The 25,784-nt window shown below is 45.3% G+C and overlaps 1 protein-coding gene and 1 long non-coding RNA gene across 6 annotated transcripts in view; both read left to right on the top strand.

Annotated features, from left to right (window-relative positions):
- Positions 1-1,862: 1,862 nt before the first annotated feature.
- On the top strand, positions 1,863-8,641 carry LOC311578550. The gene is made up of 3 exons (XR_014772886.1): positions 1,863-2,792; positions 3,732-3,838; positions 8,329-8,641. It is a non-coding gene; the product is annotated as an uncharacterized lncRNA (long non-coding RNA).
- A 2,621-nt stretch (positions 8,642-11,262) lies between these two features.
- Positions 11,263-25,784, top strand: part of EP300 (EP300 lysine acetyltransferase) — a 67,502-nt gene continuing 52,980 nt past the window's right edge. For 4 of the 5 annotated variants that reach the window (XM_084748314.1, XM_084748312.1, XM_084748313.1 and 1 more), the window contains exon 1: positions 11,263-12,146. In XM_084748314.1, the coding sequence (XP_084604440.1) occupies positions 12,053-12,146 (94 nt within the window). In that variant the 5' untranslated portion in view covers positions 11,263-12,052. Of the gene's footprint in view, positions 12,147-16,411; positions 16,811-25,784 lie in introns of those variants that run through there. The other variant, XM_084748315.1, reaches the window with a different exon arrangement.

Below are 25,784 nucleotides of genomic sequence, written 5' to 3'. Positions count from 1 at the left end.
AAGGCATGTGCCACAGCCCTCCCTCCCCCATTTGTTGTTATTTTAAAGATTTATTTTATTTCTATTTATGCATGTCTGTCTATCTTCTCTATCTGTGTGAGTGTATGCTGTGGGAGTTGGGGTGGGGGATTGGTGGGTGCTTGCAGAGACCAGAAGAGGGCTGTGATTTTGTCCACTGCCTATTATGGGTTCTAGGAAACTCAAGTCTGTATCACTGAGCCATCTCTCCAGCTACCTGTTATGTTTTTTAAAGCATGTTCTTAGAAATCCCAGGGGCGACTGGAATCTGGTATGCAGTGAGGGAGACACCACTACACAGTTGATGTAGCGAGGGGATAGACCCAGCTCTCTGTGGTTGCTAGGCAGCACTGGTGTGGTGGCGCACGCCTTTAATCCCGGCACTTGGGAGGCAGAGGCAGGCGGATCGCTGTGAGTTCAAGGCCAGCCTGGTCTACAAAGTGAGTCCAGGACAGCCAAGGCTACACAGAGAGACCCTGTCTCAAAGAGAGAGAGAGAGAGAGAGAGAGAGAGAGAGAGAGAGAGAGAGAGAGAAAGCTCTAAGCTTGGCTAGGATCCTGTTTTGTTTCCCAGGTTAACCTAGAGCTCTACATGGTCTGGGCTGCCCTCAAACTTGCATTAAACCTCTAACCTCAGCCTCACAATCGTTGGTCTCATTAAAAAGCTAAGCCCGGACAAAGAACAATTTAAGAGAGGTTCAATACTGCACGCTTTTAATCCCAGCACTCAGGGGAGGCAGAGGCAGGCGGATCTCTGTGAGTTCAAGGCCAGCCTGGTCTACAAAGTGAGTCCAGGACAGCCAAGGCTACACAGAGAAACCCTGTCCAAAAAACAAAAACAAAACAAAACAACAACAACAACAGCAACAAAACAAACCCCAAAACCAAAAGAGGGGACAGGAGACAAGCAGAGGCCCATCTGTGTCACCGAGACTTGATGCCACATGGTCTGAGATGTCTGTCAGGTTGGAAGTGTGGCTCCATGGACACATGCACCCTTGCTCTCCTGCATTCCTTTAGTGACCCTCAGGCCATACATTTAGGTCCCTAAGGAGCCACATCACCAGTGCCCACAGTTCAGATTCTGACCTCTGGGGTCATTAGTCTGTGAGCTTCAAGCGTGCTGCCTTTACCCGCAGATCCAAGGAGTTATCTCATTATACCACCTAAGTTTTCCCCAGTTTTGAATGAATTAAATTTAACTTAGAACTATTTATTTTTATTTTAAATTACTTGTGTGTGTGTGTGTGTGGACGTGACTGCGGGTGCCTGGGGAGCTCACAGGCATAGGATTGCCCTGGAATTGGAGTTACAGTGGCTAAGAGCTGCCTTTTGTGGCTTCTAGAAACAAAGTTTGAGTTCTCTGCAAGAGCAGCAAGTGTTCTTAACCCCTAACACATCTCCTTAGGCACTAATCTAATTTTTTGTTTTGATTTTTGAGACAGAATCTCTCTGCATAGCCCTGACTGTCCTGGAACTGGCTCTGTAGACCAGGATGTCCTCAACCCCACAGAGAGCCATATGGCTCCGCCTCCCTAGGGCTGGGATCAAAGGTGTGGCCACCACTGCCTGGCTAATTTGAAAGTTTTATCTTCAAGGTCATATGCCCCAGGGTCGTCCTGAGGCGGTACACTGGATGTCTTAGGTTGTATCTTCTGCTGAGGACATGCCTGTTACATTCGATTCTGGGAAAGATGCTCTTTCAAACACTCTCTCTTGGAGGCTGCGATTAAGGCTGAGAGCCAATAGTTTGTCACATAGCAACAATAGTAAAAGAGTGAGCTGTGTCTGATTGGAGCAGAGGCACGCCTGCCACTGCAAGCAGAACAGAGCTATTTTGAGATCTTTTGGGTAGCATCTCAGTCTGATAGGTCCACACAGTGCAGCTATAGTTACCACGCATGGCCTGAGCTAAGGGGCTGCAAGGCATCAAAAGGATATCTCATTTGCATATGTTTCTTTTACCATCCCTTTTTGAGAATAAAGGAACAATTCTGGGTCGTGATTTTGCTTATTTCGGATCAATCAGGATATATTTGCAGTACAGTTAGCATATCATGTATGGGTTGTGTGGTGAGTGAGCGTGTGTGTGTGTGTGTGTGTGTGTGTGTGTGTGTGTGTGTGTGTGTGGTGCATGTGCCTGTGCTGGTTAGTTTTATGTCAGTATTTGATGCAAGCTAGAGTCATTTGGGAAGAAGGAATGTCAGTTGAAAAAATAGACCCACCAGAGCACCCTGCGAGCAAGCCTTTTTGATTTTTTTGTTTGTTTTTGTTTTTCGAGACAGGGTTTCTCTGCGTAGCCTTGGCCATCCTGGACTCACTTTGTAGACCAGGCTGGCCTCGAACTCACAACAATCCGCCTGTCTCTGCCTCCCGAGTGCTGGGATTAAAGGCGTGCGCCACCACGCCTGGCTCCTTTTTGATTTTTTGAAACATGGTTTGTCTCTGTAGCCTTGCCTGTCCTGGATTCTCTTTGTAGACTAGGCTGGTCTCGAACTCACCGCGATCCCTCTGCCTCTGCCTGTGATCACAGGTGTGGGCCACCACACCAGGCCTTCTGTATTGTATTCTGTAGATTGATGATTGATGTGGGAGGGCCCCAGCTCACTGTGGACGGTGTCACTGCTGGGTGATGTGAGAAAGGAGGCTGAGTAAGACAAGAAGAGCAAGCCAGTAAGCAGCACCCCTCCATGGCCTCTGCATCAGCTCCTGTCTCCAGGGTCCTGCCCTGCTTGAGTTCCTGCTCTGGCTTCTCTGGATGATGATTTATAAGCCGTAAGATGAGATAAACCCTGTCCTCCCCAAGTTAGTTTCCCCCCCACCCCCCCCTACCCCCGATCCCCACCCCACCCCCATCCCCACCCCTGCTCCTGAACAGGGTCTCTCTGTGTTGCTGTGGCTGTCCTGGACTCGCTTTGTAGATTAAAGGCCTTCGCCACCATGCCCAGCCCCAAGTTGCTTTTGATCATAGTTTATCACAGCAATAGAAAACATAACTAAGATAGTGCCTGTGGTGGTGTGTGTGTGTGTGTGGGGGGGGGATATGTGTGTGTAGGACAAGGGTTGATGTTGGCTGTCTTTCACTTTAATTTTTTGTTTTGTTTTGTTTTTTGTTTTCTTTATTTGGTTTTTTTGACACAGGGTTTCTCTGTGTAGCCTTGGCTGTCTTTGACTTACTTTGTAGACCAGGCTGGCCTTGAACTCACAGGACCTGCTCCATTTTATTTATTTATTTATTTATTTATTTATTTATTTATTTTGAGACAGGGTTTCTCTGTGTGGCCTTGGCTAGCTGTCCTGGACTCACTTTGTAGACCAACTTTTCTGGCTTTGAACTCACAGAAATCTACCTGCCTCTGCTTCCCAAGTGCTGGGACTAAAGTTGTGTGCCACCCACCACCGCCCAGCTACCCTTTTTTTGTTTTGTTTTGAGATAGGGCCTCTTGGCACACACCTTTGATCTCAGAGGCACCAGGCTAAAACCCAGTTTCTTTAGCCTTCCAGCATGGTCTGCAGATCAGTGGTTCCACCAGGAAGTCCTTGGCTCCTAGCAGAATGAGATTGCTCAGACGTCCAAGCTCATGCATTAAGCAGCTGCTGTATCTCAGCCTCTCAAACAGGAGGACAGCCATTGTTGAAGCCTAAGTTAACCTAATAAATCTCCTTACTTCTTTCTTATTTATTTATTTATTTATTTATTTATTTATGAGTCAGGGTTTCACTATGTAGCCCTGGCTGTCCTGGAATTCACAATGTAGACCACTCTGGCCTTGAGCTCACAGCTCCTGATGTCTTCTCTCTTCTGAGCACTGGGATTAAAGGTATGTGCCATTACACATGACTAAATTCTCTCTCTCTCACTTTTTTTTTGGGGGGGTGGTTTTGAGACAGGGTTTCCTTGTGTAGCCTTGGCTGTCCTGGAACTCTTTTTGTAGACCAGGCTGGCCTCAAACTCACAGAAATCCACTTGCTTCTGCCTCCTGAGTACTGGGATTACAGGCATGGGCCACCACGACTAGCAATTCATTTCTTTATTTCTTTCTTTTCTTTTTCTTTTTCTTTTTCTGTTTTTCTTTTTTTCTTTCTTTCTTTCTTTTTTTTTTGGTTTTTCGAGACAGGGTTTCTCTGTGTAGCCTTGACTGTCCTGGACTTGCTTTGTAGACCAGACTGGCCTCAAATTCGCAAAGATCTGCCTGCCTCTGCCTCCCAAGTGCTGGGATTAAAGGTGTGTGCCACCACGCCTGGCTATTTTGTTTTTTCTGAGACAGGGTTTTTCTGTGTAGCCTTGACTGTCCTGGAACTCACTCTGTAGACCAGGCTGGCCTGGAACTCAGAGATCTGCCTGTCTGCCTCCCATTTGAGAAGATTAAAAGTGTGTGAACCACTGCCCAGCTCTGTCTTTAAATTTTTTATTTTTATTTTTTAGATATTTTGAGACAGGGTTTCTCTAGGTAACAGTCCTGGCTATCCTGGACTCGCTTTTGTAGACCAGGCTGGCCTTGAACTCACAGAGATCCGTGTGCCTCTGCCTCCCAAGTGCTGGGCTTAAAGGCGTACACCACCACGCCTGGCTTTTCATTGATTTAAAAAATTCTTTTATTTAATCTTAATTTATGTGCATTGGTGTGAGGGTGTCAGATCTTGGAGTTACAGTTGTGAGCTACCATGTGAGTGCTGGGATATTTTATTTTTTGAGACAGAATTTCTCTCAACAGCCTTGGCTTACCATGTAGACCAGGCTGGCCTTAAATTTACATATTTCTACTGGCTCCTGGCATTAAATGCATGCACAACCTCTACAAAAAACATTTTTTAAAAAGACAGAGCTGAAGCCAGGGGTGGTGGCACATGCAGAGGCAGGCAGATCGCTGTGAGTTCAAGGCCAGCCTGCTCTACAAAGTCTACAAAAACCAAAAAACAAAAACCAAAAAAAAAAAAAAAAAAAAAAAAAGACAGAGCTGGAGCCTGGTGTGGAGGCACACGCCTTTAATCCCAGCACTTGGGAGGCAGATGCAAGAGGATTGATGTGAGTTTGAGGCCAGCTTGGTCTACAGGGCTACACAGAGAACCCTGTCTTGAAAAAACAAAACAAAACAAAAGACAAACCTGGAGCCAGGTGTGGTGGCGCACGCCTTTAATCCCAGCACTTGGGAGGCAGAGGCCTGGTCTACAAAGTGAGTCCAGGACAGCCAAGGCTACACAGAGAAACCCTGTCTGGGGGTGGGGGAACAAACCTGGGCAAGGTGTGGTGATCCATGCCTTTAATACCAGCAGTCTGAGTAGGAGGTAGAGGAGGGCAGATCTCTGTGAGTTCGAGGCCAGTCTTGTCTATAGAGAGTCCAGGACAATCAAGGCTACACAGAGAGACCCTGTCTTAAAAACCAAAAAAAAAAAAAAAAAAAAGACAGAGCTGGGGGGCTGGAGAGATGGCTCAGTGGTAAGTGGAGTGTGGTGGTATACACCTTTAATCCCAGCATTTGGGAGTCTGAGGCAGAGGCAGGTGGATCTCTGAGTTTGAGGCCAGCCTGGTCTACAAAAAGAGTCCAGGACAGTCAAAGCTATTATGAAAAGAAACTCTGTCTTTAAAAACAAACAAAAGAAAGAGAGAGAGAGAGAGATGGCTCAGTGGTTAAGAGCACAGCACTAGCTCCAGAGGTCCTGAGTTCAATTCCCAGCAACCACATGGTGACTCACAACCATCTGTAATGGGATCTGATGTCCTCTTCCAGTATTCATGAAGACAGAGCACTCATGGTTTTTGTTTGTTCGGTTTTGGTTTTTTTGTAGACCAGGCTGGCCAGATCCATCTGCCTCTAGCTCCTGAGTGTTGCACCACCACACCAGGCAATAAATCTGTAAACTGAGTATGTTTCCTAGGCTGGCTTTGAACTTTGCAAGTGTTAAATTTTTCGCCTCTGCCTCTTCAGTGCTGGGAGTTATAGATATGTGCTGCCCTACTCAGCTGCCGTTGTAACCAGTTAAGTCCATGCTTCAGTGCACTTACATATATTGGCATCATCTCCAGGATTTTCTCATTTTCACCAAACTGAAGTTCTGTGTCTAACAAGAATTCACTATCACTCCTCTCTGTATGCCCTAGCCAGAACTGTTCTATCTAGTGCCGCCAGGAACCTGACCAGTCTAGATACCCTTAAGTACACAGGCGCTTCATTAAGATTGTGTAAGTAAAGCCAAGTCAGCGGTGGCGGCAGCACACACCTCAAACCCCAGCAATTCAGGAGGCAGAGGTGGCAGATAGTAGATCTTTGTGAGTTCGAAGCCAGCCTGGTCTACAGAGTCAGTTCTAGGTTAGCCAGGGCTACACAGACTGTCTCAAAAAAGTGTGTGTGTGTTTGTCGGACACTGGACAGAAATGAACTATGGCCCCATGCCTGTGGATCATGTGAAGACTATCTTAGCCAAGCATAACTGAGGGGCACGCAGCAGGAGGAAAATGCATTCATTCTTTTGTTCCTATATTCACCATCTAGGGTTTGAGTGCATGACAATCATTAGGGCATCTGGGAAAGTGCTTTTTGTTGATTAGGTTTTGGTGTTAAACATAGCCATGCTGGTATTCCGTTATTTTTGGTGTTTCTAGACAGGGTTTCTCTGTGTAGCCTTGGCTGTTCTGAACTCAATCTGTAGGCCAGGCTAGGTTCAAACTCAAAGATATTCCCCTGCCTCTGCCTCCTGAGTGCTGTGATTAAAAGCATGCACCTCCACGACCAGCTGCAACCACTTTTCTTAATGGGCCATCTCCCTAGGTCTCTGATAACTCCTTTGAGTTATATACAATTCTTTCATTTTCATTGATTTTTGTTTTGTTTTCTGAGACAGGGTTTCTCTGTGTAGACTTGGCTATCCTGGACTTGCTTTGTAGACCAGGCTGGCCTCCAACTCATAGTGATCTGCTTGCCTCTGCCTCCTGAGTGCTGGGATTAAAGGTGTGCACCACTATGCGAGGCTTTTCATTGATTTTGTTTGTTTGGTTTTTGGAGACAGGGTTTCTCTATTACACAGAGTCCTGGCTGTCACGGAGATCCACCTACCTCCTGAATGCTAGGATTAAAGGTGTACACCACTACACCCGGCTTTTCAGTGATTAAAAAAATATTTAACTTCATGTGCATTGGTGTGAGGGTGTCAGGACTCACTGTTGTAGATCAGGCTGGCCTCAAACTCACAGTGATCCACCTGTCTTTACCTCCCCAGTGCTGGGATTAAAGGCGTGTACCAACACCTGGCTTAGGCTTTATTTATTTATTTATTTATTTATTTATTTATTTATTTATTTATTGGTTTTTCAAGACAGGATCTCGCTGGGTAGCCTTGGCTGTCCTGGTCTCACTTTGTAGACCAGGCTGGCCTTGAACTCACAGCATCTGCATGACTTTGCTTCCTGACTGCTGAGATTAAAGGTGTGTACCACCACACCTGGCTAGGCTAGTTTTAAACTTGAGATCCCCCTGCCTCTATCCCTTCTGTATTCCACAGGATGATGTAAAATGGTAAAGGTATCTTGAGTGGTCACCATGGACCAGACATTATACCTGGTTTTATTATTATCCTTCCTCCACCTTGTGATGGAGATACAGCCCAAGGCTTTGTGCAAACTAACTTCCTGCTGTACTATTCAGAATAAAGTAGGCCTGATTATGGAGCACCTTACAGATGATTAATTTGCCTAAATCACATAGCTTCTAAGTGATAAAGTCAGACCCTTTTTTTAAAAAGTTATTTATTTATTCATTTATTTTGTTTTTTCGAGATAGGGTCTCTCTGTGTAGCCCTGGCTGTCCTGGAATGGCTTTGTAGACCAGGCTGGCCTCAAACATAGATTCACCTGCCTCTGCCTCCGGAGTGCTGGGATTAAAGGTGTGCACCAACCACGCCCTGCTAAGATTTATTTATTTAGGTTTTTTGAGACAGGGCCTGTCTGTCTAGCCTTGGCTTTGTAGACCAGGCTGGCTTCGAACTTACAGTGATCTGCCTTCCTCTGCCTCCCAGATCCTGGGATTAAAGGTGTAAGATTTATTTATTATGGAGTATCCTGCATGTATAGCTGCACACCAGAAGAGGGCACCAGATCTTACTGTAGATGGTTATAATCCAACATGTGGTTGCTGGGAATTGAACTCAGGACCTCTGGAAGGGCAGACAGTGCTGAGCCATCTCTCTAGTGGCCCCACCCCCACCTCCCAAAGCCAGACTTTCAACCCAGTTCTTTCTGGCTTTATTGTCCTCTTACCTGATAGTCCCAATCGATAATAGACAAATTCTATTGCATAAATGGCTTTCTTTTTTTCAGTGCTGTGGAAAGACATCAAGATTCACACCTCCCAGAGAACTGCTCTACCACCAAGCCATGTCCCCAACCCAGTGATCACAATCGTCTTTTGGGTGTCTCTATGTAGTCTTGACTTTCCTGGAAGGCTGTGTAGACCAGGCTGGCCCTGAACTCCCTGATGTCTGCCTGCCTTCATCTTCAGAATGCTGGGACTAAAGGCATGTGCCACCATGCCTGGCTATCACAGTCTTAATCCACAATTGAAAACCTTAATGGATTACATTTCCTTTGGTTGCATTAGATATAATCCCATTTAAAAAAAAAGATTTATGAATGTTTTGTCTACATGTATGTATGTGGGCTACTCCTGTGTCCTTGGGGGTCAGAAGGTCCCCTCAAACTGGGAGAGCTATTTCTCTAGCCCCTAAAATTCCAACTTTTTTTTTTTTTGAGATATAGTCCTGGCTGTCCTGGAAATCACTATGTAGACCAGGCAGGCCTCAAACTAATAGAGATCTGCCTGCTCTGCCTCCCAAGGCCTGGAATTAAAGGCATAATTTTTTGTTTTTTTATTTTTCAGTCACTTCATTCTATCACATGGGTCCTGGGGATAACAATCTGGTCTTCAGCTCATCAGCCTTTAGTTTTTCTTTCTCTTTTTTCTCTGTAGTCCTAGCTGTCCTGGAACTGACTCTGTAGACTAGGCTGGTCTTGAGCGCAAAGAGATCTGTCTACATCTAAGCCCAGAGTGCTGTGATGAAAGAACAGCACCACGGCCCAGCTAATTCGTTTCTCAAGCAAACTATTTTCTTTCTTTTTTTTTTTTTCAAGCTATTTTTTTAAAATCAAACAGCAGAAACTAAGAAAGTCTGGCCACTAGCAAAATGGAAAAAGATATGAAATATGAAAAAATATGGCTTGATGAGATGGTTCAGCAGGTGTAGGACCAAACTGCTAAGCCTGAGCTTTGGGTTGGATCCTTGGAACTGACTTTAGATGTTCTCTGACCTCACTTGTGGGCCATGGCATATATGTTCACATATACACCAACAGAGACACACAAGATAAATGTAATTAAAACAGACACAAAAATGACTTTCATGGTAGTGCTGTCCAACTGAACTTAAGGCCTCAGGAATAGTAAGCAAGCCCCGCTACCCAATAGGTAATGGCTTGAAGGTTTCCTTCAGTGCCACTTAGGACCTTGCTACCTTCCCTGGATTTTAGGATGTCAAACACAGAAATCTAGTAATTTGAGGAACCTAGAGGCAGTCTCCCAGCCCCTCGTGGTAGCACAAATTCCTGCTATGAGTTCAAGGCCAGCTTGGTCTTCAAAAGTCCAGCGTAGTCAGGACTGTTACACAGAGAAACCCTGTCTCGAAAAAAACCTAAAAAAAAAAAAAAAAAGCAGGCTCCCTGCTTTCTGTTGCGAAATTGTGCTGTCCAACACAGAAGACCTCACACGAGCATTTCCTCACTTTTTTCTAGTGTTATAGCATTTTTAACACTTAATATTTTTTGTCTTCCATATTTACATTATATATAAGGCGCTTTATTACGTGGTCTTTATTAAGCTTATCTGTTAAGATGGGTGGAAATACCTCAAAGGACCTTGGAAGTTTCAGGCAGGTTCGGAAAAATACTTCTCAAGGTTTCATTTCTGAGAACCCGGTAAGGATGTGTAGACACACACGACCGGCAAGAATGCATGCCGGGGTCCAGCCCTGAACTGAACCGCCTCCCTGAGGTTCCTGCTTCCAGTTTTTTCTCGCTAAAAATATTTTCGTAGTTCAAATTTTTCCTTTTCAATCAGACATTTTCAAGAGACTGTAAAGGACTCGCGATGTGACTTTGGGATAGGAACCGCTCCTTTTGGAAAGGAAGGTGATGCAATGTGTCTCTATCCCGAAACGCAGGTGCTTGTCGGATTTAATAGGGTTCCAAGGATCAACCTGAGAGGGCAAAACCCGGCTCTCCGACAGTCTTTCCTGGCTTTCCCGGAGCAGCTCCGACTGCCTTCTGCACAGAGACCCAGCCCAAGCACCTAAGTGTCCACCGACTGAAAATACGTTCTAAGTCTACCCCAGACGCCCCCCTCCTCCGAGACCTCCCCTTTAAAGGGAGCCTCCGAGTGACGACGGGGGAGTTTGCGGAAGCGCCTACCGCGTTGGGCCCTTGGGCGGATCCCGTGATTGGAGCCGGCACCGCCCCCGGCTCCGCTTCCCCCATTGTGCGAGCTCCTAGACCTAAGCCCCGCCCCCGCCCCGCCCCGAGGTTCCCCGGCCCCTCCCCTGTGTGCCCCCCCCCTCCCCGATCTTGGCTCATTTCCGGCCGCCGCCGCTACCGCTATCCTGTAAGGAGGATTCGGCAGAGGCAAGAAACAACAGCCGCCATCTTGTTTGTGTGCTAGGCTGGGGGGGAGAGAGAGAGAGAGAGAGAGCGCGCAGAGAGAGAGAGAGAGAGAGAGAGCAGAGAGAGAGAGAGAGAGAGAGGGAGGAGAGAGGGAGCGAGCGAGCGAGAGGGACCAGGAGAGAGTGGGGCAAGCGGGACGCCCGGCTGAGTTCGAACTGCCGGAGCAGGGAGTGCGGAGGGTACCGGGCCAGAGAGCTGCGGCCGAGACAGTGGCAGGGGGCCCGGGGCGCACGGGCTAAGGCGACCCCCAGCCCCCTCCTGCCCGCACACACCCCCACGGCGGCGGGGACTAGCGTCGACGCCTAAAGGGGGGGACCATTACATAACCCCGCGCCCCGCGGCGCCTTTGCCCGCCGTCCAGGGCGGCCCCGAGCCGAGCCCCGGGGGTCGGGGGTGGGGGGGCGGGAGCTCCCGGCGGCACCTGGCTGCCGGGGGTGGGTGAGGAGGGCCGGAGAGGCGGCCGTCCTTAATTTTCTCTTCCGCGGGGCTTGCGGGCGGAGGCGGAGAGCGAGGAGCGCGGAGGGGCCGCGTCGGTGGGCTCGGCGTCGGCGCGGGCTTGCTGGGCGGGCAGCCCTGCTCGGCCCGGCCCCCCTGGCCCTCCCGGGCCGGCGAGCTCCACGCTCGGCGTAAACTCGCCGCGCCTCCGCTGTCCGCTGCGCGATGTGAGGCGGCGGCGGCGGCGCCACTCTGGCTCTCGGCTCGGTTGAGCTCAGTGCGGCCATTAGGGGCTGGTGCGGCAGTGGCGGCGCGGAGCGCAGCGGCGGCGGCGGCAGCAGCAGCAGCAGCAGCAGCAGCAGCAGGAGGAGGAGGGTTCGCAGGGTGGGGGCGCAGGCCCGGGAGGGGGCACCGGGAGGAGGTGAGTGTCTCTGGTCGCCTCCTCCTCTCCCCCTTTTTCGCCCCCGCCTCCTTGTGGCGATGAGAAGGAGGAGGACAGCTCCGAGGAGGAAGAGGCTGATGGCGGCGGCGGAGCTCCGAGAGACCTCGGCTGGGCAGGGGCCCGCCGTGGCGGGCTGGGGACTGTGTCTGTAGAGCTGAGAGTTCCCGGGAATTCGCTGCAGCGGACGTGCTGGTCGGATCAGTGTTGTGGTGCCCTCCTCCCTGCCTGGCTTAGGCCCGGCCCCTCGCACTTGCCCCTACCATTTCTGTTGAGTCCGCATCCCTCTCCGGCCACCGCAACCAGGCGAAGAGAAAAAGGAACTTCCCCCACCCCCCTTGGGTGGCGGCGGAGCTCGGGAGCCCACCCATAGGAGCGGGGCGGGGACCCCGGTCCGAAGAAGAGATTTCCTCAGGATTCTGGTTTTTTTCCTCGGCTGTATCTCCGAAAGAATTAAAAATGGCCGAGAATGTGGTGGAACCGGGGCCGCCTTCAGCCAAGCGGCCTAAACTCTCATCTCCGGCCCTCTCGGCGTCGGCGAGCGATGGCACAGGTTAGTCTCGGGACTCCCCGGCCTTCCACATTTCCCTTCGTCTTTTAAGCCCATTGCACTTTCATTCTTCGGTGTTTCTGTGTAACTCTTCCCGTTTTCCTAGCCGGGGTTTAATTTTAAAGGTTTTTGAATGAGCTGGTCGAAGACGTCCAGTAGCCCGACCATTTTCTTTGCCTTCTGATACATTCATTGCAACACTATGTCATGTCACATCGTTGTGTGTTCTGGAATTAAGAGCTCGGAAGTGGGTGCTGCATGGACTTTATTGTTGGCTCCATGCAATTTAATTTGGGAAATGCCAGTACAATTGTGTAAGGGCTTTTTATACACTTTTTTGCTTTTTGTTTTTTTTTTTGTTTTTTTTTGTTTTGTTACTGGTGAAAGAGGGGTTTCAAATCTTTCTCCCCTATTGCACTTAATTCTTTTTCCTCTGCTTTCCCACATATAAAGGTGTTCGCTCTTGTGCAGCAGATTTTCTGTTGAGGAATGGGGGTGGAAGAAAAATCACCTTAGTGTGTGTGATCCAGGTTTTTAAGTGTAACGTGAAGTTTAACAAAGTACTGTTCTTAGATTCCTTTTGCCCATCCTTTCTGAGGAATCAGTATGGAACGCAGTTCATTTTATATCTTTGCATTTGGTTGAAACCAAAATGTCTCAAACTGGGTCTTCAGGTGAGGAGAGCTGAGGCTTTTTAATTTTTTTATTTTTTTGCAGTTTGTTGTCACTTACTTTCTTAGGAGGAAAGAGAAAAGACGAAGCTTTTCTTGAAATAACTACTTAGAAATGGAGATAGTAAGTTGAAAGTCCCAGTCATGAGCTCCCAACTAAAGTGATTGTACAAGTTTAAAAATGCAGAGTAGGTTTTGTGCTTGCGTATGTTTTGCTTTTTGGACCTTTTCTTCTTAAGTCCTCCCCTTTGTTAGGAGACACGCAGGGTGACTTGCCATCACCCCCTTCTTTTTTTTGCCCACTGTTAGTTTAGTGTTATTCTGATGGTTACTGGCCTGGTCCTTTTTTGCCGGCTGACTCGTTTGAGAGGCCAGGATAATGAAAAAGAATAATGGCTCGTCATCTGACAGTCCACCAAGACGTTCCTCCTTACTACAGACGTCTTTAACTGAGAGAACAGGCTCAACGTCACCGGCCATCTGCCAGGGGGAGAGAGTGAGTGAGTGTGTAGTGGACTTAAGGAACTCTGCAAGTTTGTAGAGCTTGTTGACCATGTTTCTGAGTAGGATTTATACTAAAGCATGAAAATAAGAACAAGTGGTTTACTTTGCTCTTGTCAGCAGTAGTCTTAGAATATTTGTTAAAATTTATGTCTTCAAAATTCATATGCACAGGCATTATTTTTTATAGACACATTCTCCCGTGCGTTTTTGCTTCATCCCCATGCCCCTGTAATAAATGTAGTTCTGTAACATGTTCACAAGTTACCATATTTGACCTAGCCAGCAACATGAAATAAAGCAGGGAAAGCTTGTTAAAATGAATTATTTTGATTAGTGCTGATTTGAATGGCTTAGTTTTGAAGTTCTGTTCAATCATTTCTGTTCAGGTGGACTACTGCTTCCTCTGTAGTCTGATCTGTGTACTTTGCTAACTTATATAGCTTTGGTTAACTTTCATAGTTAAAGAGAAAAAATTTTCTCTGCATATCTTTTAATTACTGGAGTCTTTTTTTCTTTTGTTTTTTGTTCTTTTGGGGGTGGTGGGGAGGACCTGTCTGTCCTGGATCTCAGATCCACCTGCTTCTGCCTTCCAAGTGTTAAGGCTTGTGCCACTATCACCCTGCACCAATTACTAGAGTCTTAAATGTGAAAACAAAACAAAACTGAGATTGGTTTATTCTTAGTACTAAGGTTTATATTAATAATAACTTAGTTGGGCTTGGTGGCACATGCCTTTAATCCCAGTACTGAGGAGCAGAGGCAGGTGGATCTCTTGAGTTTGAGGGCAGCCTGGTCTACAAAGTGAGTTCCAGGACATCTAGAGCTACACAGAAAAACCCCGTCTAGAAAAACCAAAAAGAAAAAAAAAAAAAAAGGTAGCTTTTCCTTAAAAGTTGTAGTGAGGGTTAATTTCTTGTTTTCGACCTCCCTCCCCCCCCCCCCCCTAGGGTTTCTCTGTGTAGCCTTGGCTGTCCTGGACTTGCTTTGTAGACCAGGCTGGCCTCAAACTCAGTGATTCACCTGCCTTTGCCTCCTGAGTGCTGGCATTAAAGGTGTGCGCCACTACTTCCTGGCTGTTTTTCTTGAATTTATATTCCAGTAGTTCTTGTGTTTTTGAGACAGGGTATTTCTGTGTATCTCTGACTGCCTTAGAACACATAATCAAGACCAGACTGTCTGAAACTCACAGAGAACCTTCTGCCTCTGCTTCCTTTGCCTCAAGGACTGGTTTGGTTCTTTTGTTTGGCTTTTTTCTTTTTCTTTTTTAAATTTAATATAGGGTGTCATTACATAGTCCTCGCCCGCCTAAAATTTATAGAAATCCTACTGCCTCTGCCTCCCCACTGGTGGGACTAAAGATGTGTACCACTAAGCCCAGCTGGTATAGCATATAAATTGTACCAGCCTAGGAGTCTTAGCTGTTTTGGCAGAACTTGGGGGAGTGGGTCCCTTCATGAAGGGGGGGGGGAGAGGGTGCCATTACATGTTGATAGTTCTTTGTACCCAGAAACAGATGTGATAGTAACACACATTTTAGGTAACTTGTAAGGACACTTTTAAAACTGGCAGTGCCTGTATTTATTTGTTTTATTTTTCTGAGACAGGTTTCTCCATGTAGCTCTGGCTGTCCTGGAACTCTGTAGACCAGGCTGGCTTCATACCTGTGTGCTGGAAGTAAAGTCCTGCATCACTACTGCCTGGCTTCTATTTTGATTTTTTTAAATGTCAGTTGGCTATTTTATGAATGTGAAAGTTGTTTGTTGTGCCTAATTTTTATGTTATCTACAGTTGGTCAAAATTCTAGATTCTACAATCTTTTCTTCTTTCAAGACAGGGTTTCTCTGTGTAGCCATGGCCATCCTAGAACTCGCTCTGTTGACTAGGCCAGCCTTGAATTTACAGAGATCCACCTGCTTCTGCCTTCCTGAGTTCCTGAGTGCTGGGATTAAAGGTGTCCACTGCCCGATAACCCCCCCCCCCTTTTTTTTTAATGTGCATTGGTGTTTTGCCTGTAATAGGTCTGAGTAAAGGAGTTAGGTCTCCTGGAACTGGAGTTGCAGTGCAGGCAAGTGAGCGAGCATGTGGGTGCTGGGAATTGAATCCTCTGCAAGAGTAGCCAGTGCTTTTTATTGCTGAGCTATTTTTCCAGCTGGATTCTATAGACTTTTTGTTTTTGTTTTGTTTTTTCGAGACAAGATCTCTCTCTGGTAGCCTTGGCTGTCCTGGACTTCTTTTGTAGACCAGGCTGGCCTTGAACTCATAGCTATTCATCTGCCTCTGCCTCTAGAGTGCTGGGATTAAAGGCATGCACAACCATGCCTGGCTTTCTAAAAACTTAAAAAAGTAAATTAGGCTTGTAAAATGTTTAGTGTAAATATACCTATCAAGTGTTTTATCTTTTCTTTTTAAGAAAGCAGCTAAATCTTTGAGGTGGTAAGCTCTGAGTTATTTCAAAACACAAATATTTAACCCAACTTTTGGTTGGTTTTTTGTTTTTTGAGACAGGATTTCTTGTGTAACAAGCCCGGGCTGTTCTGAACTCAATTTGTAGATCAGGTTGGCCTCCAATTCACATAGATCCACCTGCCTCTGCTTCCCAAGTGCTGGGATTAAGGGTGTGGGCTACCATACCCCGGCTTGGTTTTGTTTTTTTGTAAAATTGGTCACAGAAGTAAATAGTTAAGGCTTTTTTTGTTTTTGTTTCTTTGTTTTTTTTTGAGACAGGGTTTCTCTGTGTAGCCTTGGCTGTCTTGGACTCCTTTGTAGACCAGGCTGGCCTTGAACTCACAGTAATCCACCTGCCTCTGCCTCCCGAGTGCTGGGATTAAAGGAGTGCACCACCACGCCCGGCCTTGTTTTGGTTTCTTTTTTTTTTTTTTTTTTTTTTTTTTTTGGTTTTTTTTCGAGACAGGGTTTCTCTGTGTAGCCTTGGCTGTCCTGGACTCACTTTGTAGACCAGGTTGGCCTCGAACTCACAGCGATTCGCCTGCTTCTGCCTCCCGAGTGCTGGGATTAAAGGCGCGCGCCACCACGCCCGGCTCTTGTTTTGGTTTCTTGAGACAGAGTTTCTCTGTGTAATAAGCTCTAGCTGTTTTGGACTCGTATTTGTAGACCAGACTGGCCTCCCAATTTAGAGATCTTCCTGCCTTGCCTCCCAAACCCTGGGATTACTGGCGGTTGCCATCCCTTGGGGCAATAGTTAAGACCAGAAAACTTAAGTGATAGCAATAATGAGGGTGATCTTTTCTCTTCATTGCTCGGTGAGCATTTTGCCACTGCTTGGAAATCACTTAAGAGCATTTAAGAACAGATTATGTTAGCCAGGCCTGGTGGCACATGCTGGTAATCCCAGAGCTCCGGGAGCAGGAGGAGGCAGGCGGATTTCTGTGAGTTCGAGGCCCGCCTGGTCTACAGAGAGTCCAGGACAGCCAAGGACTTCACAGAGAAACCTGTCCCCAGAAAAACCCAAAAGAACAGGCTGTGTCAATATAGGTAACAATTTTAGAATCTTTTACAATTAAGTAGGTTAAGATTCCTTCTGTAGCTCTACTGTGTGGGTAACTGGGTTGGTTTGGGTTTATGATCCAAACCAGTCCTCCCCCAATTTCAAAAGCACTAAGGGCATAGTGTATGAAGTATACTTGAAGGGCTGGAGAGATGGCTCAGTGGTTAAGAGCACTGCCTGCTCTTCCAAAGGACCTGGGTTCAATCTCCAGCACCCACATGACAGCTCACAACTCTCTATGACGCCAAGATCTGACACCCTCACATATAAATTAAAATTAAATAAAATATTTTTTTAAAAAGTATACTTGAATTTTGATCACTAGGTTAAGGTATGTACTAGAGAAGAGGTAAGGATGACTGGTTTGCTGTAGGTTTTGTTTTGCTTTGCTTTTTTCCGTGACAGGGTTTCGGTGTATAGTCTTGCCTGTCTTGGACTCACTTTGTAGGCCAGGCTGGCCTCGAACTCTTGCTGTAGGGTTTTGTTTGTTTGTTTTCTCTGTCTTTCCAGTGCTGACATTACAGGGGCAAGTTACATATTTTTTCATGTCAGTTTTTCTCTAGGTAGCTTTGTATAAGTAAGTGATTTGTCCTACCTACACTTCTGTGGAGTTGTTGCTTGTTATTAGCTCAGACCTTGACATTATGTTTGAATTTTTGTTTTTTAATTGCTTCTGAATCAGGTTGAGCAACCTTTGGTTTAGTGAGGTGTTGTACAACACTTTGTCTGCTACACCTTAAGTTTCTTGAGGCCTTGTAAATTCAGTGATAGGACCTCAAGGAGACTGTTTGGTTGAAAGTAAGATAAAGTGGCATTTTATTAAGCATTAAGTCCTGTGTGTTGACTACCTTACCTTTTCTCAGCCTGCCCAGTGAATTGATGATTGGAGGGAAAAGATGGTTTCTGCTTTTTTGTTTTGTTTTCCAAGACAGGGTTTCTCTGTGTAGCCTTGGCTATTCTGGACTCACTTTGTAGACCAGGCTGGCCTCAAACTCACATCGATCGCCTCTGTCTCCCGAGTGCTGGGATTAAAGGCGTGTACCACCATGCTGGGCAGTTTCTGCTTTTAATGCCCTTTGACATTTTATTTTCTACCTTCTTTAGACTATTCAGCTTGAAAATAATTTGAAACCCTTGCGTAGTGGTGTTTGTAAACATACTAAATGGCTAAAGGAAGGGAGAAGTGTAGGAAGAGTGCTGCCTCACAAGAGGGAGTGGATACTAGAACAGCTCAGGTCCCAACAGTTAACTAATGGAAGACAGGAAATAACTATTTTGTGATTTTTTTTTTTTTTTTTTTTTAGTTTCCTTTCCTTTCTTTCTTTTTTTTTTTTTTTAACTTGAGATGAGATCTTTCTGTGTTGCCTAGGTGGTCTGAAAACTCCAGGGTTCAACCAACCTTCCAGTTCAGCCTCCTCCTTAGTAGCTAGTACTACAGACAAGGTGCATTACACCTGATTGGAAGTTATTTTCAGTAAAGAAACAGTGAAATTAATGGCTACATGAGATAATTTATACAAAAGATTAAGACAAATTAAAACCTTTAATTTTGTGTTGCCAAAAACATAAACTAAAATTGGATTAGTGTATAACCCCTACACAAGAATGACAAAAAAATTTGTCAGGTGTTTCTTTCCTTCCTTCCTTCCTTCCTTCCTTCCTTCTTCTTTCTTCCTTTCTTTCTTTCTTTTCCTTTTTCTTCAAGACAGGGTTTTTCTATGTAACCTTGGCTGTCCTGGACTAGTATTGCAGACCAGGCTGGCCTCCAACTGACAAAGATCCACCTGCCTTTGCCTCCCTGTGGAATGCTGGGGTTAAAGATGTGTGCTACTATGCCTGGCAGTGTTTCAGTTAAAAAAAAAAATTAAACTTAAGGCCGGGCAAGATGGCACATGCCTTTAATCTTGGGAGGCAGAGACAGGCAGATAGATGTGAGTTCGAGGCCAGTCTGGTCTACACAGCGAGTCCAGAACAGCCAGGGCTACAAAGAGAAACACTGTCTCGAAAAACCAAAAAAGAATTTAGTTATAGTATTCTTTTGAAATTTTGATTCATACTTTTCTGTTTCTCATTTCTTGGAAAGAGGTTTAAAATGTCAAGATGGCTGGGTGGGTAAAAGTATTTGCTTATGCAATCCTGTATACCTGAGTTCAATTCCTAGAACCTGTGTAAAGGTTAAAAAGGGGGACCAAGCTGGGCATGGTGGCCCATGCCTGTAATCCCAGCACCAGGAGGCAGAGGCCAGCCTGGTCTACAGAGAGTGTCCAGGGCTCCACAAAGTTGTTTTCTGACCACCACATGCATGCTGTGATGAACATGCACATAAAGACACAATGGAGAGCTAAGAAAATAAATATTGATTAATTAATTAAGCCTCTTAGAAACTTGGATTATTTTTTAAAATGAGTGTTTAGTGTGTATGTATGTATGTATGTCATGTATATTCCTGGTGGCCTCAGAGATCAGAATACTGGAGGTGCCATGTGTGTGCTTGGAACTGCACCCAGGTTTTTGGTATGAGCAGTAAATTCTCTTAACTGATGTGCCATTTTTCTAGCTCCACAGATAAAATTTGTTTTTAGATGTAGATTCTTTTTAAAAATGCCTCAAAGAACAAGCTGCAATTTTGTTGAGAGAGAAGATAATTTTGAGGCTAGCATAGTCTACATTGCCAGGTCTAGACCACCTAAGGCTACATAGTGAGAGCCAGTCTCAAACAAACAAACAAACAAACAAACAAACCAACAAACCAACAAACCAAGCCAGTCAGGGTGGCGCACCCCTTTAATTCCAGCACTCGGGAATCAGAGGCAGGTGGGTTGCTGTGAGTTCAAGGCCAGTCTGGTCTACAAAGGGAGGCCAAAGCTACACAGAGAAACCTGTGTTTCTCTGCCTCTGCCTCCCGAGTGCTGAGATTAAATGTGTGCGCTACCACTGCCCAGCTCCAGCTTGTATTTTTATTTTGCTTATTTTTATTTATGTGTGAGTGTTTTGCTTGCATATATATGCGCACTGTGCGTGTGTGGTGCCATGGAGGCCAGAAGGGGGCATTGGATTCTTTGGAACTAGAGTTACAGACACTTACGCAGCACCGTGTGGGTGCTGGGAATTGAACCCTTGCAGTAGCAACAAGTGTCTTCACTGCGAGCCATCTCTTCAGGCTCTGTTTTTGTTGTTTTGAGACAAAGTCTCATTCTGCCCTACAAGGAGGCATGGAACCCACTGTAACCTTGAAATCCTTGAAATCTGAGATGTTCCTGCCTGCTTTGATGACCTGTGGTAGAATCACCTTGCCTGGCCCAAAAGATGCTTTGCTTTTTGTTGTTGTGTTTTGTTTTTGTTTTCCAAAGACAGGGTTTCTCTTTGTGTAGCCCTTGTTTTATAAAGAGGAAGAAATATGTAGTGCTTTTTAGTTTTCTTTTATCACACCAAAAAATGCAAGCTTACATACATGAATGTTAGTGTTATACTATAACTCAGTCTGACTTCCAACTATGACAGTCCTATTTGCTGAGCCATCAACACCTAGCTTAAGGCTTAAGAACTACATTTACATGTAGAACCAGAAACCTTGGTCACAGTGTGGAACTCTTATTACTGTGTATGTGCACATTTGTTTTGTATGTTAGTGTGTGTGTGGACCAGCTGGTGATTTTTGACTGCTTTCCTTACCTTTTTTTTTTTTTTTTTTTGAGTTGAGGTCTCACTGAATCTGATGCTCATTAGTTAAGCTAGACAGGCTAGGCAACAAGGTTCAGGGATCTTCTCTACTTTCCCCAGGGTTGGGGTTACATGTCACTGCTTGGCTTTTACATGGGTACTGGGGGCTCAAACTCAGGACTGTGCTTGGGTGGCAAGCACTTTACTGATGGAGCCATCTTCTCTCCTCTACTGATAATGAGCTATGGTATTTCCGTCCTTCTGCCTTAGTCTCCTTGAGTGCTGGAAATAAAATGTTATACCACCATCTCCAGCTACTTTTTAGTTTTGGTTTCTCAAAGCACTAATGGCTACAGCTTTGATTAATTTCATGGCCTACTGTTAGCTTATGAACCACAATTTAAAGGAATATTAGAATGGAGAGTTAACAAGATGCCAATTGATGACAATTGTCTTTTGGGCTAATGTGTTTGTGTGTGTGTGTGTGTGTGTGTGTGTGTGTGTGTGTTTTAAGCCAGGGTCTCTCTGTGTCTGCCTGCTGTGAGTAGGGGAGTACATGAAGCTGGACAGTGTGATCATTCCAAGAACTGTAAATACCACCTGACTGGAGGGATAGCAAGGGCTTAATCATATGGGATTAACAATGCTTATAGATGTTTACGTTTTACATTTCAGCCATTTAAATGGATGCAAACTTAAAGCACTTGGGAAACAGAGGCAGGTGGAGATCTGTGAGTTTGAGCCCCGCCTGGTCTGCAGACCAAGATCTAGGACCCTGTCTTGAAGCTACCCCCTAGCCACTCCCCCCACTCCCAAGAGAAAAGAAAAGATAGCTGATGGGGATATTTTATAATGGGTCTTGGTTGTCGTTGAAAAAATTCAGAGAAAAATGTGTGGGGTTTTTTTTTTGGGGGGGGGTGTTGAGACAGGGTTTCTCTGTGTAGCCCTGGCTGTCCTGGATTTGCTTTGTAGACCAGGCTGGCCTTGAACTCGAGATCCGCCTGCCTCTGCCTCCCAAGTGCTGGCAAAATGTGCATTTTAACAATAGTTGTTAGGGCTGAAAGTGCTTAGTTTTTCATAGACATGAGGAAGGGGCACATAAAGGAAATAGAAATGGTGTGGCTGGAACGTACGCTGTGTGCTTGGGTGTTCTCATGGAGACAGGCGGAAGAGGATAAGACAGACATGCTCTAGGGCATTTGCCATTCGTTGTCAAAACAAAATGTCGGAGTAGAAAAGTAGTTGGTGAAAGACTATTGTGATGGCAGTGTGCACAGCATCAGTTGTAGGCAGAGAGCCTGCTAACAGAATAGCTGTCCTAGAGCCCCTCAGTAGACCAAGCTAGCCTAGAGCTCAGAGGTCGGCCTCAGTGCTAGTAAGATTTTATAGTTATAGAGTATGTATTTGGTGTGTGAGTTAGGAGAACTTTCCCTTACTTTTATATGTATTCTGGGATTTGAATTCAGGTGGTCAGGGGGGCAAGTCCATTTACCTATGTTTTACTGTGTATCCCTGACTAATCTGGAACTCCCTTTGTAGACCAGGCTAGTCTTTGTAATTTTGTTTTTTCGAGACAGGGTCTCTCTGTGTTAGCCTTGGTTGTCCTGGACTCCTTTGTAGACCAGGCTGGCCTCGAACTCACAGCGATCCGCCCGCCTCTGCCTCCCGAGTGCTGGGATTAAAGGCGCGCACCACCACGCCCAGCATCTTTGTAATTTTTTAAAACGTTTTTCAAGACAGGGTTTCTCTGTGTAACAGCCCTGGCTGTCCTGGAACTCACTCTGTAGACCAGGCTGGTCTTGAACTCATAGAGACCCACCTGCCTCTGCCTCCTAAGTGCTGGGATTAAAGGCATGCGCTACCACTGCCTGGCCCAGGCTTAGTCTTAAATTGGAAGATAGCCTGGTTCTACTGTACCAGGCTGTGCCTGCTATTTTTATTACTATGTTTATTTTGAGACTTTTTTCCATAATTTGTGACATGTATAAATTCTAACTAGTTGAATCTTAGTTCCTTCACTATGTTCAATATGCTGGTAATAAACTTATTTCTTTAGATACTCCAGTGGAACGTAAATTGCCAGGTGTGGTGGCGCACACCTTTAATCTGAGCACTCTGGAGGCAGAGGCAGGTGGATCACTGAGTTCGATGCCAGCCTGATCTACAAAGGGAGTCCAGAACAGCCAAGGCTAACACAGAGAGACTCTGTCTCAAACAAAACAAACCATAAACAAAACCCAAAAATAATCTCAATTATGTAGACAACAAGGATGTAATGAAAAATTTAATATTGATATCTTGAGCAATTTGAATGGTGGCTTTAGATCATATCCATTCAAAATATCTGTTCTAAACTATCTGTGGTTTGGGAGTTGTTCATTTGGAATGTCCTCTTTGATCACACTCAGGTTGGTTTTGTTTTGTTTTGTTTAAATTAAAGGTCTGTCTGTCTGTCTGTCCGTCCATCCATCATCCATCCATCCATCCATCCATCCAGTGTTCAGCCTGCATGTGAGCCAGCAGGCCAGAAAAGGGCACCAGATCTCATTATAGATGGTTATGAGCCACCATGTAGTTGCTTATAGATGGTTATGAGCCACCATGTAGTTGCTGGGAATTGAACTTATGACCTCTGGAAGAGCAGACAGTGCTTTTAACCTCTGAGCCATCTCTCCAGCCTCTCCTCTGTTTTTTGTTGTTGTTTTGTTTTGTATTTTTAATTGAGGCTGGGTCTGTAAGTGAGCCTAACTCAGAATGTGACAGCTTGGTCTTGGTATTCCTTGTCTCTGCCTCCCGCCACTGGGATTACAGGTTCTGGGCATCCTAACACCAGCATGTATACGCAGGGAGCTATTTCTCTAGCCTGGACTAAATTTTGATTATGTAGGTTCTTGTACATTTAGTAATTAAGTATCTATTAATGTATTCTTTAAAATAGTTTATTTTTAGTTTTTTCCAACACAAGGTTTCTCTGTAGCCTTTTTGTTTTGTTTTTGTTTTTGCTATTTGCCCAAAGGTAAGAAATTGCCTTGACTATCTCTTTTGGACTTGCACTCATTGGTCCAATGGCAGCCCTTGCAACATCACCTGCACACTCCTGGAAGCCTAATCCTTCTTTCTGGTGTTTTTGTTTTGTTTTTGGCTTTTTGGCTTTTTGAGACAGGGTCTCTTTGTGTCAGCCTTGGCTGTCCTGGACTTGCTTTGTAGACCAGGCTGGCCTTGAACTCACAGCAGTCCACCTACCTCTGCCTCTGGAGTGCTGGGATTAAAGCGTGCCTGGCTAAAATAGTTTTAAAATTTTGTATGCATTGGTGTTTACCTGCATGATTCTCTGTGTCAGAGTGTCAGATCTTGGAGTTACAGGCAGTTGTATGCTGCCATGTGTTTGTTGAGGTTTGAACCTTGGGTTAAAAGCAAGTCAGTGTTCTTAACAGCTGAACCATCTCTCCAGCCCCTGTCTTTTTTATTTTTATTTTTTAAAAAAGATTTATTTATTTTATTTATTGCATATGAGTGCTTTATCTGCAGAAGAGAGTATCAGATTACATTATAGATGGGTGTGAGCCACCATGTGGTTGAACTCAGGACCTCTGGAGGAGCAGGCACTCTTAACCACTGAGCCATCTCTCCAGCCCCCCTGTCTTTTTTTAAACTGTGTGTTTATAAGAATGGTAAGGCTATCCTTGAGACTGGCACCTTAGGAGGCCATCTGTGAGCCGCATATTTGGGTATTGGTAACTGAACTCTAGTCCTCTGCAAGAACTCTACATACTCCTAACTGTGGAGTCATCTCTCTAGCCCACATTAATGTGTTTTAATTTGAGACAGGATCTCATGTGTGAACAGGTTGGCCTTGAACCCCTGATCTTCCTACTTAGATCATCCAAGTTCTGGGATTACATGTGTATAGCACGATGCCCAGCTTTCATTAATTTTATTTTTTCATGTGGAAACTTTTGAAACTTTTTATTTATTTAATTATTATGTATACAGTACTCTGCCTGCTCCCATGTGGTTGCTGGGAATTGAACTCAGGACCTCTGGAAGAGCAGTCAGTGCTCTTACCTGCTGAGCCATCACTCCAGCCCCTATTGTGAAACTTTTAAAGAAAGAAAATCCAAACACTTCAGTGTTACTAAGGATGGTGATGGTTTTGAGACAGTGTCTCATGTAGTCTATAATGACCTTAAATTCCTTACTGACCTCCACTTCCTAAGTAGTATGGGAGTTTGTTGTAACTTTGGGTTAAAATTGTTTGTGTGTGTGGATGTGTGTGTGCAAACTTCAAACTGGTGATTGAGGTTCTTGCCGTCAGATGCTAGCAGATTTGACGAATATGTTAAAAGCATTAAGACACACTCTTACTGCCACACAACAACACATTAGCTGCTCTAGAATGCCAAAGTGCCAGGATTGCAGAGCCCAAATCTATAACATGTACTATAATTCTTGGCAGAGATAGAGGGTGGCTGTGTGTATGTTAAGGGTACTCCGAGGCGTTGTTTGTACCCTTTCTGGCTAGATTTTGATAAAGACAAATTGTGTGGTAAAGAGTAGTGTGGTAGACTAGACAGCCCTTCCTTCACCTGTGGCTCATACTTTGTTACACTGGAATTGCCCAATTTAATTGCTAAAGTTTGAGGTGTTTGTTTTGAGACAGTTTTACTTTCAGGTAGTCCTCAAAGTTACTCTGTAGCCAAGCAAGCCTGAATTTGCCTGTTCTTCCTTCCTCACCCTCCTGAGTGATAGGATTATAGGCATGAGCCATCATGCTGCATTTCTAAAAATTCAGAGCCGGACTCTACAAAGTGAGTCCAGGGCAGCAAAGGCTACACAGAGAAACTCTGTCTCAAAAAACAAAACAAAACAAAACAAACAAAAAAACAAAAAAAAATTCAGTATATATTTTTTTGTTTGTTTGTTTTCAAGACAGGGTTTCTCTGTGTTACCCCGGATGTTCTGGACTCACTTTGTAGACCAAGCTGGCCTTGAACTCAACAGAGATCCACCTGCCTCTGCCTCCCGAGTGCTGGGATTAAAAGTGTGTGCTACCACGCCTAGCTCAGTATATCTCTCCTGCCCCCAGGGTTTCTCTGTATGGCCTTGGCTGACCTTAAACTCACTCTGTAGATCAGGTTGTTCTGGAACTCAGAGACCCGACTGCCTCTGCCTCCCAAGTGCTAGGATTAAAGAAAAGCTTCCAGTACCACTGGCCAACATCAGCATATCTTTTTAAAATTTTTTTTAAAGGTATAGAAAGAAGGCTCAGTGCGTAAGAGCACCTCCTGCCCTTCCACAGGA

The sequence above is a fragment of the Acomys minous genome (genome assembly GCF_964271855.1).
Source record: "Acomys minous genome assembly, chromosome: 12".
Lineage (NCBI taxonomy): Eukaryota > Metazoa > Chordata > Mammalia > Rodentia > Muridae > Acomys > Acomys minous.
The sequence above is the reverse complement of the archived record's forward strand: the minus strand, read 5'-3'. Positions and strand labels throughout refer to the sequence as shown.